Here is a 13,081-nt window from a genome sequence, read left to right as displayed (position 1 = left end):
CTGGGCTGTCTGTGTTTGCTGCTGCTGCTGCTGCTGCTGCTGTGCAGACAGCCCTGTGACTCCTCTGGTTCTTCCACGGAACGGGCTGGCTGGCTTTTTAATGCTCCTGAAGTCACATGGTACAGTCACCTGTGAGGAATGGTGCACTCTCTCCCTCTCCGGGTTTATGAGTAGCCTCCAGCCAAATGGCATTGTCGCCACCTCCTCCTCTGACTCTCCCTCAACATCCCTTACAAGTTTCAACACTTGCGTCTCAGCATAAACAAAACATACAATTGGAAATGAATCCAGGAACCTTTTTGCTGAGTCGTCTTTATCGGCTTGAAACCTTTTGCAACTTTGTATCAAAAGCAAGAAAGCCATTGTCCGACATAAGTGCCAGCCTATCTTTGAAACACATTTCTTTCCCCTTTTCTCTGTGGGAAGCTTCTTATCTAACACAGGTTGGATTTGTCTTGCAATTAGACGTCTCGAGAGCAATGAGTTCCCTCAGGTTTAAAAGGGCATGTAATTTGGACTATCTTACCTGGAAACCATCCTCATAAATCAGGCTTGGCCAGCACCTCAGGACAATGAGGCGAGCCGAGCCTCCACTTCAAAGAAAACGAGGCCACATTGGAACCTGTAATTGCTGATGGCTGAGGCTTCCAGAACCTGTTACTCTTCAATATTTTGGATTTTTTTAATTGACTACCAATTATTTAAGCACAGTTCTTGTCTTCTGATAATGCCTTTGTGAAGGTGGAGAGTGTGTGTAAAAAAAAAAAACAACAACATCCACCTACATACTTACCTACAAATGACCCTGCTGATTTTTGCCATAGCTTAAATCTCCAAAACCTTTTGAAATGTTCAGCTTTTATCACATGCTATGGATTTATGGCTTTTACAAATATTTGAGATTGAGCGCGGCGTCGTAAAGAGCGCGCCGAGCGAGTCGGACTCCGGTTCCTTTCTGACAGGTGACAAGACAGCAGTAATTATCAGCCGCCAGGAATAAATCACGAGATTTGATCACACAACTCAGCACAGCAGTGATGGGATAACCATTTTCAAGGAAGTGCTACCTGCCCATTGCCACTGAATTTGTAAATCTCCCGCTCAAGCCCCAATAATGACTGGTTTGTTATTAGAGGGCTGTGTGCCAAACGTGGATGTCTATTACCAAAGGGGGTAGTTAGGGCTAATAAGCGACTAAGGTCTGGGTTCGCCTAACCTTGGCTTTGCGCTGGTATGTTAATGCGTGTTTTTGCCCATTGCGAGGAATTTTCTCACCTCTATAAAATGTCTGTCAACATATGTCTTTGCAAAGCAATACTGTCATCTGGTGGTATTTGTGTAACTTTTGCAATTGCGCACTTTTGATTTGAATGCTTATTTTGCAGTCATTAGCTATACGCTAGAAGAATAATGATATGTATAATAATGTACATTTTTCATCTTTTGTCTCCGTGTTTTGAGGATCTTTATGGTCTCTGTTTAAACAAATGACTGATGAGACTAATTTGACGTTTTTGTCAATAAGCTCATAATTGTAAGGTGTTCCAAAAAAAAGCTAATATTTGGGTCAGTGACAGCCGTGCACTCTCTAATCTAGCTGTAAGTCAAACATTATTGTAAAGCTCTCTTGTTGATTTATCTCATGCAGATCTGATGTCATGACACGTTTAACTGTTTCCTCTGCAAAGGAATGTAGCCATGCTTCCTGAATCACCTTATGAATCATTCCGGCTTTATTTACTGGAGGAAAAGTGCAAATGCAAGGGCAGTGATTATTTGATTTGGTGGCGCACACGCCATGGGTTCTTTCTACTCCTTTTGCACTTTGGAAGCTTTGTTGTCAAAGGTAGAGACGTATGTCCGTTGGACATTCTTTCCGTCGAGAAGTCAGTCATTACACTGGGTTATCATTAAAGGGCCCATTGGCAGTGTCGGAACATGCGGTCAAGGTTAGTTAACTGTCTGTAGGCTAGTTCCCACAATATTTCAAATGGCGCCCCCTGACTGTGCAAATGCATAGTTTTTTTAATGATTGACATACTTTGAGCAAAAACTTTAAAATAAGAAGAAAAAATGTTGATTTTGGAAAAAAGTAGGCTATTTGATGCCAGTTCAGCACCACTTGGTGTAATCTGCACCTTTCCCCACTAGATGGTGGAAGTGGGCTACAAAACGTCTTTGCTATTTACCATCTGCAAAATACCTCAAGTTCTACGTCAGACTTACGTGACGTTACGCTGGGGTGTACGTTTCTGCTCCTTCAGTCCACTGGTCAGTGGTCCTCCTCCAACTTCAGCACCACGGTCAGCGCCCTGTCAATGCCCCTCACAGCCAGGCCCCAAAGCTGTGAGCGCTCATTGTCTGACTTTTGTTCCTCATCAGGTCATCACCCACATCTGCTCCTGGCCGGCTCTGTCACTTCCACAATAAAGAAAGTTTGTGGTGCAACTCACCGATTTATGACCCATAAACACATGGACATAGTTCTAAAATAATTCTCTCTTCATTTGATCAAATTAATTAAATAGTGAATGAATAAACAGTGCAACGTGAGAAAAAAATATACATTTATTAAAAAAAATGACCTGGATGAATTAAAATCAATGTATTTATTGTGAAAGTGAGGCGTTTTCACGCCCTGGCCTGAAATGACAGCACACACTGCTTTTTGTTTTGTTTTGGATTTGTAAGAGGCAGACTGTCTTCAAGCAGCAGCAGCAAGCAGAGTGAGCAGTGATCCAAATCAGTCAGCTGGCCATGTGTGCACGCAAGCTCCCTCTCATTGACTGCTTTCCAATGACCCCTCCTCCCGAGTGCAGTCATTTTCTAGTGCAGAGAAATGTCTCTGGTGACACTGAAGGGTGACGTAGGCTCTTTCCTCCATTCTGTCTTTCATCAGCACATCACTACCTCCCAACATCTTTTACCTCTTCCCTCATTTTCCCCCTTTTATATTCCCTCTTCCTGCCTGCCTCTCCCTATCGCCCTCCCTCCCTCCCTCCTTCTCTCTCTCTTGCTGCTCTGGCACTGCAGTGCTGATTGTGATTGCACACACACATGCACACACACACACACGTATGCACCCACACAGAGCATGGTTTGCCGAGAGGTAGGACTGCAGCAGCATGCGCCAACGGCGCCGGAGCTGCCGGCGTAGCGGGAGGACGGCAAAGTGAAGCCAGAATGTTGTCAGCATGCATCATTGGCGCGCTAGCAGTGATGCATTTCAAGAGCAGATAGCTTCTGTTCTCCTGCCTCCTCTCCTCTGCACTGCCTCTGCATCCTCTTCTCCCTGCTCCTCCCACTCCAACTCTTCCTCCTCCTCATCCTCCTCCCGTCTACTGCTTCACTAGACAGGACTATAGATTGAGCAGGACTAGCAAGTGCCGGATGATCAGGTTTGCGCCGGCTGGGGAGATTTCTCCGTGGCTACATCTTCACTCATTCCTTGGATTTTAATTGACATTTTGAGGCTAGAAGACGAGCGGCCGCCGGCGAGACACCGTGGATGTGTGTGACACTCCTCAGCGGCGTTGCTATTGGCTCATTTCCTTGTTTTTTGCTGGTTGTTTTTGCCTTTCCTGGCTGGCTAGCAGGCACTGCAGCATCAGGACCGCAAGACGGATGAAGTAGTAGGGCATGAGGACCCTGGGCCATCCAAACCAAGGGCTGGAGTGCTTCCATTGCTACCACTGCTGAGGTGCTTATCTTGATTTTTTTTTTTTTTTTTTCTTCCCCCTCCAGAAAAAGAGTGTCTGGTGGGGGTGGGTGGTAAGAGCACAGGTATCCAGGCCCCTGCAGAACCGGTGGAGAGCAGGGTGGCTCGTGCGTAGAAGAAGCAAGCAGGACGTCCTGAGGGAAAGGGCCGGCTCGAGCGTTGGCCTCCTGATGGTGGCTATTTTTGTCTCCCCTAGCTGAGCGACTGGGACAGAGGGTGAAGAGAAGATGCTTATGGCCCGAGACACGGCGCGAGATGAGGCTCAAAAGCTACACAGGAAGTGGCTCAAGCACCAGGCCTTCATGGCAGAACTGGCCCGGAACAAGGAATGGCTGGCCAAGATAGAGCAGGTGAGTACATGCGAGCGAGGCATGATGCGGGATGGAGAGAGAGGTCACATGGTGAGGTGGAAGTGTCATGCCTGCATGCGTGCCTGCCTGCCTGCCTGCCTGCCTGCCTGCCACCAGAATAAGAATGCACGTCTAATTTGAAGCTAGCCCAAATTGGGAGACTCATTGATCATCGCCTTATTAGTGGGCAAAGGCGGCGGGCGGGCGGGCATCCTGAATAACATTCTCAAGGTTAGGAATGTTTGCTTTTCACATTCACAGGTGACACGATAGCTTTGGCCTCTCGTGCAGCATTGTTCCAAAAAAATTGCATCAGCCCCTTCAGCTCACAGTTGATTTTGGGGACACGACGTTCACGGCAGCACTGATCAATAGAGATAATCTTCATTTTTTTTCCTCGCTCATATAGAAAGGCGGGATTTGTTTAAGACCAAAACGCCGCTACCTACTTTGCTACCAAGCTACGTGTCCTCTGCTAAAGTGGGCTATTGACATGTAAATTAGCCAAGTTAGCACTGGACGTGTTGCAAAATATTTTGCTACTTTCATTCAGGAATTGCATTCCCGGTGGATGATGTTCTCTTTTGCACTTCAGAGGTTTTAGCTTCTTTGACACTTTAGAATGAAAAGGCTTCATAATACACTTGAGTTCTTTGTCTGTATTAGAATCATAAAATAATGCCAAAATCAGATCCAATCTCAGATGATATTGTGAAATACAAATGCATTTTTGTTTCACCCACAACGTGCCGACGTTGTGTTTAGTTAAATGGTTAACTTGCTTCCATTGACTGTAATGATCTTTATACAAGAATTTACTGTTGTCTCCATGATGAAATATTCATGAGATAGTGATGTAACTAATTATATCCATGGTCCTTGAAGACAAGCCCTACTACTGTTTGGTAATGTATCAGATGAGCTGCATGTAGTATATGTCAAAGGAATTTTAAATTTCATTTAAAAAAATAAAAAAAAATGGTTTGAGTTTGGAAGGCTCCTGAATAACGCAAACATTTTTCTCAGTGTTGTTGCAAATTGTTGTATATGTTCTTCAGAATGTATACTGTACGAATAGAAAGTATTTTTGTACTGTAATGTAATCAAGCTTGTTTTATTGATGGCGCTTTTAGAGGGAGCTGGCAATCTCAGAATGATCTCAACTCTTATTTTGATATTGAGGAAAATAATGCTGCCTAAAAAGAGTTGATGTATCAATTTGAACCTGCAAAATCATAAAGCACTATTTGCAAATAAACCCATGCAGTTTAGTCTCCATTCCCATTGCAAAGTTTCCTAAAGTGCAAAATGTTCATCTCTCACTCTTTAGTTTCCGGTCAATAACTTGATAAGCTTGTGCTAGCAAGAAAACACCAGCCACATTGATCATGATGCATCTTTTGATTCCAAATTGGTCATGTAGGAGGTGTATTAGACTTACCATGCACGATTTGTAGGTCAGCCCGAGGCCAAAGTTTGCTCCATTCCCTGCATCTCTGCGAGCAGGGGGTCGCTGTGTTATTCCATCTTAGTATTTTTGGCCGCAGAAGCAAATGGATGTAGCTACTGCGTCTTTTTTTTTTTAATTCTTTCTCCCAGGCCAGGCCAAAGAATTGCATGTGACAATGGTTCACCAGCTCTCGTGCTATGTTTTGACTGATTTTTCCAGTGTTCATCTTCTCCATATGTTGTAGTGAGTGTGGCAGTGGCTCATCCTATAAGAAGCATCCCTTGAAGCCACGGCTGACATTAATGGAGTGAAACTCCGACTCACTCAGCCAAGAAATGACAATCATCCACATAATGCATATTCACTCCATGATTTGAATCCACTTTTTGAACAATGATTGCTGTTTTCCTTAGGAGGGCCAGGGGCTGATCCAGGAGAAGCCCGAGTTGCGCACAGTCGTGCAGCAGAAGCTGGAAGAGATCAGGGAGTGCTGGTCTGACTTGGAGAGCACAACTAAAGCCAAGGCTCGCCAGCTCTTTGAAAACAACAAACCGGAGCCAGCGGTGAAAAGCTACTCGGACCTGGACAACCAGCTCTCCCACTTGGAGCGCCAGCCCCCCCAACTGGAGCAGGCGCATCATCTGCCCACATTCAATGAGCAGCTCCAGAAATTCCAGGCGAGTACAACAATAAGGAACTCCCGAGAACAAAACATCAAATTCATATTGTGGCATCGTAACAAAAGTCACTTTTTGGTTTTTAAATTGTGTTTCATGGCTGCCATTGCTATATTATTTAGCATAGTTGTGAAATGGCAATTCCGACCACTTGGGGCAGAGTGACCATGCTCCCCTGAGACTCCAATACGATATTTGAATACAAGCCCTAACCTTTGTACGGCTTCCTTTTGGTATAGGCTATGGAGTCTCAGTTTGGTGACATTTACAAAGATGTTGAGGAACTGGGTAGCTTGCAGGGCGTTTGCCTTCCCCAGCGAGGTCTGATGGCGGGTGACAAGGAGGGCGCTGAGCAGTCAGGCATGGTGGAGACCCGCATTGTTCGCCTCATTGAGCCCCTGAAGGAGAGACGCCGCATCCTGCTGGCTTCCAAAGAGATGCACCAAGTGGCTCAAGACCTGGAAGACGAGATGGTCAGTCGGTCGCTCGGTCGCTCGGCTTCGAATCTTCTCATTTGGAAATATTGCTTATCTCCCTTTTTATGATTTGATAGCTTTGGATTCAAGAGCGGCTTCCACTGGCATCATGTAAGGAATATGGAAATAATCTTCAGAGTGTGCAGCAGCATGTCAAAAAGAACCAGGTGAGGATCACAAAGACACATTTTGATACAAACCGCTCTTGAGGTTTACCTGAGATGTTTTTTTTTTTTCTTCTCCAGACTCTCCAGAGGGAGCTGACAGGGCGGCGAGCTCGCGTCGAGGAGGTTCTGGACCGAGCGGGAATCATCGCATCGCTCCGCACTCCCGAAGTGGAGTTTGTGCGCGAAGGGGCCGGCCACGTGCGGCAGCTTTGGGAGGTGTTGCAGTTGGAGCTGGAAAGGAGATGTGTCATTCTGGATGCTGCGCTACAGGCTCAACAATACTACAGTGAGGCAGCCAAAGTGGAGTCCTGGTTGTCAGGTCAAAAACTCCAGCAGGCCAATGACCAAAAAGGCACAGTACGGACAATGCCGGGAGTCTGTCAAATGATTTGTAAAGCCGCCGCTTGAGTAGACTTCAGACGCTTTTCTGCTGCTTTTTTAGGATGAGGCCAGTACCCTGCAATTGTTGAAGACTCACCTGGCTCTAGAGCAGACGGTGGAAACGTACGCAGAGACTGTGGGCATGCTCTCCCAGCAATGCCAGCAGCTGCTGGAGCTCGGACACCCAGAGAGGTGTGACATGACTCATCCTTTGACTTTCTCTTCACCCATCGGACGGACGGACTGAATTTGTCGTCTTTCCTCAGTGAGCAAATCACCAAGCAGCAGTCCCACATAGACAGACTGTATGTGTCTTTGAAAGACATGGTGGAGCACCGAAAGGTCAAGCTGGAGCAGCAGTACTGGCTTTATCAGCTCAACAAGGACGTGGAGGAATTAGAGAAATGGATCACCGAGCGTGAGGCTGTAGCAAGTTCCACCGATCTTGGCCAAGACCTGGAGCATGTTACGGTGAGAGACGGGGAATAGTCAATACGCTTCCAAGCATTTCTTGATTTATATTCATTGATTTATTGATTGACCTACCTATCTATTTATTTCCCCCCAGGCACTTGAAGAAAAGTTTACCAAATTTGCCTCGGAAACAAACAGCCTCGGTCAGCATCGGATGGAGCAGGTTAACAAAATGGTGAACGAAATGATCGACTGCGGTCATTCGGATGCGGCGACCATCGCCGAATGGAAGGATGGACTGAACGAATCCTGGGCCGACCTCCTGGAGTTGATGGAGACCCGTAGACAGATGCTGGCGGCATCCCACCAGCTCCATAAGTTCTTCACTGACTGCAAAGAGGTGTGTGGTGGTGGTTGTTGTTGTTTTTTGTCTGGCTGATATTTTGAAAGCGCTTCTGTCTGGCGTTGTAGGTTTTGGCACAGATTGCAGGGAAGATGAAGCAGCTGCCAGAGGTGAGGGCATGCCAAGCCAACATTACCAATCCAGCCACCCTGCAGAGACTTATGCACTCTTTTGAGCATGCCCTTCAACTCTTAGTTACACAGGCAAGTGCTACCACCTCTTCTACAAAACCATCATTCATATAATTTATGATTCTGCTTTTAGTGGACTTAGCTTTTTTTTAATCTCGGTTCAGGTACGACAACTACAGGAGAACGCCGCACAGCTGCGTACTATTTACGCTGGCGAAAAGGCCGAAGCCATTATGGTCAAAGAGCACAAAGTGATGGAAGCTTGGAAGGAACTGTTAAGCTCGTGCGAGGCCAGTCGTGTCCAAGTCACCTCCGTGACAGACAAGGTGCAGTTCTTCTCAGTGGTGCGCGAAAATCTCATGTGGATGGAAGGCATCATGGGCCAAATTGGATGGGACGAGCCTAGGTAAGATCTCATCCGCTGTTCGTAGGTCACACGTGTCATTCTACATCATGTTCTCCCTTTCAGGGATTTGACCGCATTGGAGGTCATGATGAAACAACACCACGAGCAGAAAGTGAAAATGGACGGCCGCAGCAAAACCATCCAGCAGTGCGCGGATCTCGGCAAGATCCTCATAGCTGCTGGCAACCCTGCGTCGGAGGAGGTCAGGCCATGGAACAAAACATAAGCACACGAGCAAGCAAGCACTAAAGTGATCTAATCATACGTTTTGCAGATTAAAGAGAAGTTGGATGCCCTTCTGGCCAAGCAGAAGGATCTTGTTGAAAAGTGGGACAAACACCAGGAACGCTTGCAACGCAGTCAGTAGCTTACGTCTCCATACAACACTACGTATGTTAGATCAATGAACCGTGATGGCAATTGTGCTGTCTCATCTTCTTCAGAACATGAGAGATTCCAGTTTGCCCAGGAGACGGTAAGGGCAGAAGCCTGGCTGAAGGCAAAGGAGCCTCCAATCACCTCCAAGCAGCCAGAAGGGGGACAGACCCCGGCCCAAAGCGACGAGGTGGAGCAGCTCATCCTTCGTCACGAAGCCTTCCGCAAAGCTGCTGTGACCTGGAAAGAACGTTTCAGCTCTCTCCGCCAGCTTTCCGCAGTAAGTTGTTCAATTAGTTTGATTCCACCAGAAAAAAAACAAATGACCACGTCATTTTTCAGGCTGAGAAGAAAAAAGAGGAAGACAAAAAGACGCCGCTGTCCAGTCGAAGGATGTTCCCGCTATCTTGCCTGACTCCCGGCGGCGGTTCCTCGTTCGGTTCGACTCCGTCGTTCATGAGGCAGACGGTCCACGCCCAAATAGAAGTCACACCCTTACAGACCAGCGCCGAAGCGGCCGCCCCGACCCCGAGGTTGTCCTCGTCGCTCGTCAGCTACAAGCCGGTCATAAACGGATCGGGCTATCACAGTTTGGAGCCGCAAGGTAGTGGAAAAATATATCTGGGGATGAACCATCAAGCCATCGGAGGTGGGAGTGACTCTGCTTTTTCAGTGCTGACTTCCAAGTGTGGAGGACAAGACACTTCCACTCACCCTGTGATAAACAACCAAACAAGCGATAGCGCCGAGAACTCTGGCTACTTCGGACTGTCTGCAGCTTGCGTGGGCGGCTCCGGCGGCTATGCCGTGCAAAGCCATCCGGGCGGTGGCCGCTTGGGAAGTTCGGGGAACCTGGCTCAAGAGCAAAGCAGTGGAGCCATGGGAAGTCCTGGCTTCCTCCAGCAGCCCAATATGGGAAGTTCCGGTTACTTGACGCAACAAAATATGGGAAGCTCCGGTTACTTGACGCAACCTCAAAATATGGGGACTTCAGGATACTTGGGACAACATCCCAGTTTAGGGAGTTCAGGATATTTGGCCCCGCAGCCACATTTAGGGAGTTCAGGATTTATCGCTCAGAATTATCACACCAGTGGAGGAGGAATGGGTAGCTCGGGCTATCTGGCACAAAATCATTACAGCAGCGGAAGTCTGGGAAGTTCGGGATACCTGGCGCCTAGCGGTGGCATCATGGACCCCAAGATGGCTTACGCCTGGCAACACTTGAAAGCTGACTTCATGCAACCCGGGATCAATCACATCCACAAGGCCGTCAACCCCCTCCTAGAGGCCAGTCGAGTCCAGCGGGAACAGTACGGCGATATCCCCATGGCGGACACCGTGGGCCCGGAATCGGGACTGGACCTCCTCCACGGCCGTCTCCAGAGGGATCCCCGGGGCAGCCGCTCAGACCCTCAGATGGACCACCTGAGACGAGAGAGGGAATACAAACTGGGGAGACAAACGTCCAGCGAGCAGGAGATCCAAGCCCGGCTGAATGAGCTTCCCATGATCGTGCGCCAGGAACGCTATCGGAGACGCTTGGAGAGGCAGTCGTCTAGCGAGCAGGAGGGGAGCGGCAAGCAGAGGCTGCAGCGACAAGACTCCAGTGACCTGGAGGGTTCTGTTAAAGATGGCTCTGACAAACGCTCGGGGTAAGTCGCTCCACTGGTCAAACCTGACGGATTTGTCAAGCTATGGCAAACTACACGCAGTCGTTGGAGATAGATGTCTGGAAAAACACCAAAGCTTAATCCAACCCACCCCTGGGCAGATTTGCACCGTGCCAAATGTAAGGCATGACTTAAAAAAAAAAAAAAAAAAAAAGACTTACTGTACATAAATCTAATTTTGAAAATGCCCTGGGCACTGTGTGACCTCACTTGGGTGTCTGGTTAACATTCCAGCTCAGTTCAACTGTCAGCGTGACAGTCATTATAGCAGCAGAAGTCACGATTTTAGCACAGTACTCCAACTCCCTTTACATTTGATTGATTGATTTATTTCATTTGATTTATTTATAATATTTTTTACATTTTTTGAATTTTAATCTGTAGATGTAAAAAAAATAGCTTGTTTGCTTTTTGTGGAAAAAAAACAAGACATTTGTTTTGGTTCCAACAATATTAAAATAAAAAAAATCCCCTCTTCATGGCTGACACATGTCGTCCTCTATCACTACAGGGAAAAGAGATCTACAATGGCAGAAATTGTAGAACAAGTCCAGGAGCGAGAAGCAGTCCACGTAAGTTGCAATGAAGCGGAATGCTCGGTGCAAGTTCCATATGTGTCATTTTCTTCAATGTGCTTCATCAGGCCAGAGGAGAACCTTATCGTCCTCCGAGCAGCCTCTCCGCTCCGGTCACACGCTTTGACGGTCGCCCTCGCGCTCGAGACCGACCCAAACCCAGGAGGAGGCCCCGCCCGAAAGAACCCGAAGAAAGTCGACGCTCTCGATCGGCCCCGGCCACCGGCGCCCCGACGACGCCCCAGCCGCCGTCACACACAGCACACAATGAAGGATTCCTCTATCGCAAAAAGGCCACCAGCTCTGATCTTGAAGCTCAGCAGAGAAGCCCCACCAGGTAGGAAAGTCATCTTCATGGTCAAATGAATGTAAAAGCATTTTAGCGTTTGCTTTTTTCTTTCTTTCTCAGCAAATCCTGGGTGAATGTCTATTGCGTGCTGAAAGAGGGCAAGTTGACCTTCTACAAGGACGCCAGGAATCACAACACAACATATAACGGAGAGTCGTCGGTTGACCTTTCCAACTGCTCTTTTGATCCTTCTTTGGGATACAAGAAAAAGAAGAATGTCTTCATTCTTCAGTAAGATGATGATTGTGTCTTGAGATCTGTTAAAGGAGCTCTATCATCTATTTGAAGCTTTCCACCATCAACCATAGGCATAATAATGATGGACAGCTACCTTGAGAAAGTAAGTGGGGAGGAGTTTAGTCAGTACCGGAGTGGCTCCTCACTTTGTGACATCACAAAGTCGGGCGGGGCTGCTGCTTAGAGAGCAAGGAATGTTTTGGTGAGGAATTTTCATTTTAACATGACTAAAAGCTCCAAAAAGATGATTTATTGCTCCTTTAACTTGAACTCTTTACAAAGCATTAGAAACTGACTGCCTCTCTTTTAACTTTTCTCTCAGAGTCAACGATGGAAATAATTTATTAGTATTCCATGCAAAAGATGAGGTAAGAGCAGTTCTCAACCCGTGTCAAAAGCGACTTATATGGGGAGGCAAAATTTTGATTTTTTTTTTTTCGAGATTTTAACGTGCCACTTTCGAGGTCAACTAAATCTAAAATAATGGTGTGATGGATTTTTGAGTTGAAATATTGATGAATCATATAACCTGTTAATATTTCTAACCATATTTATAATCATATTTACATGAATACTTCTAATAAGCTTTATAATCTGCAAATCTCCAGCTCAATGCATATTTTGTTCATTTGATTGAATGAGTAAGCCCCCAAAAAGGTCATATGAGAGAAAGTAAAGCACTCATGTGGCTTGTTTGCTTGCCCGCTTTCCCCGCAGGAGGATCTGAAGGCTTGGACTTCCAACATCACCACCTGTATAGCTGAGCACGAGGCCATGGCCAAGTGGGACAAACCCGGCACGTCGGGCATGGACCATGACCGTTCGGAGAGGAAGGAGAGGTCCGAAGGCGACGCCGACGCCAGGTCCGAGAGATCGGAGCTCGTGGGCGAGGAGCGATCCGAAAAGGAGAGGTCAGAGAAAGGGGACGGCTCCGACAAGTTAGACACGTCTGAAATCGCTGACAAGCTGGAGGGTGGGGCGGGGGGCTCCAGCACATCTGGAAAGAGCAAATGAAGAAAGAGTCTTGCTGACAATACAATTCATTGCTGGTTGCTTGTATGAATGGGAAGGAAGCATGTTTGCAGAGTTGGAACACAATGAGGTTACCGCACCGCCCTCCCGTGGACAAGGTTATCATCCTAACTCATCCATCTCCCAAAGCAGTGCATCAGTGTCTGCTCTGCGCCACCTAGTGGTGGGGGGTTGCCATTGTTTCATCTATTGGATTCATGTTTCAGTGACTGATTCTGTCGGTCGGTCTGTCTGTCTGTCTGTCTGTCTGTCTGTCTGTCAGTCAAG

General features: G+C 47.2%; 2 protein-coding genes across 2 annotated transcripts in view; both read left to right on the top strand.

Moving 5' to 3' along the window:
- Positions 1-3,945, top strand: part of LOC147042871 (uncharacterized) — a 27,694-nt gene extending 23,749 nt beyond the window's left edge. The window contains exons 7-8 of the transcript XR_015068681.1: positions 3,597-3,700; positions 3,915-3,945. The gene's annotated coding sequence lies outside the window, so the exon portion shown is untranslated. The remainder of the gene's footprint in view (positions 1-3,596; positions 3,701-3,914) is intronic.
- Positions 3,935-13,081, top strand: sptbn4a (spectrin, beta, non-erythrocytic 4a). Its single transcript, XM_085935857.1, has 19 exons — positions 3,935-4,068; positions 5,932-6,195; positions 6,435-6,668; positions 6,749-6,838; positions 6,917-7,195; positions 7,281-7,411; positions 7,486-7,690; positions 7,788-8,033; positions 8,105-8,239; positions 8,332-8,573; positions 8,637-8,775; positions 8,848-8,932; positions 9,017-9,228; positions 9,291-10,603; positions 11,133-11,193; positions 11,265-11,533; positions 11,606-11,776; positions 12,105-12,150; positions 12,500-13,081. Exons 1-19 carry the CDS (start codon positions 3,946-3,948, stop codon positions 12,794-12,796), a joined length of 4,542 nt encoding a protein of 1,513 aa, XP_085791983.1. The 5' UTR covers positions 3,935-3,945; the 3' UTR covers positions 12,797-13,081.

Source organism: Syngnathus leptorhynchus, chromosome 17 (assembly GCF_054491065.1).
Source record: "Syngnathus leptorhynchus isolate UIUO chromosome 17, UIUO_Slep, whole genome shotgun sequence".
NCBI lineage: Eukaryota > Metazoa > Chordata > Actinopteri > Syngnathiformes > Syngnathidae > Syngnathus > Syngnathus leptorhynchus.
The sequence above is the reverse complement of the archived record's forward strand: the minus strand, read 5'-3'. Positions and strand labels throughout refer to the sequence as shown.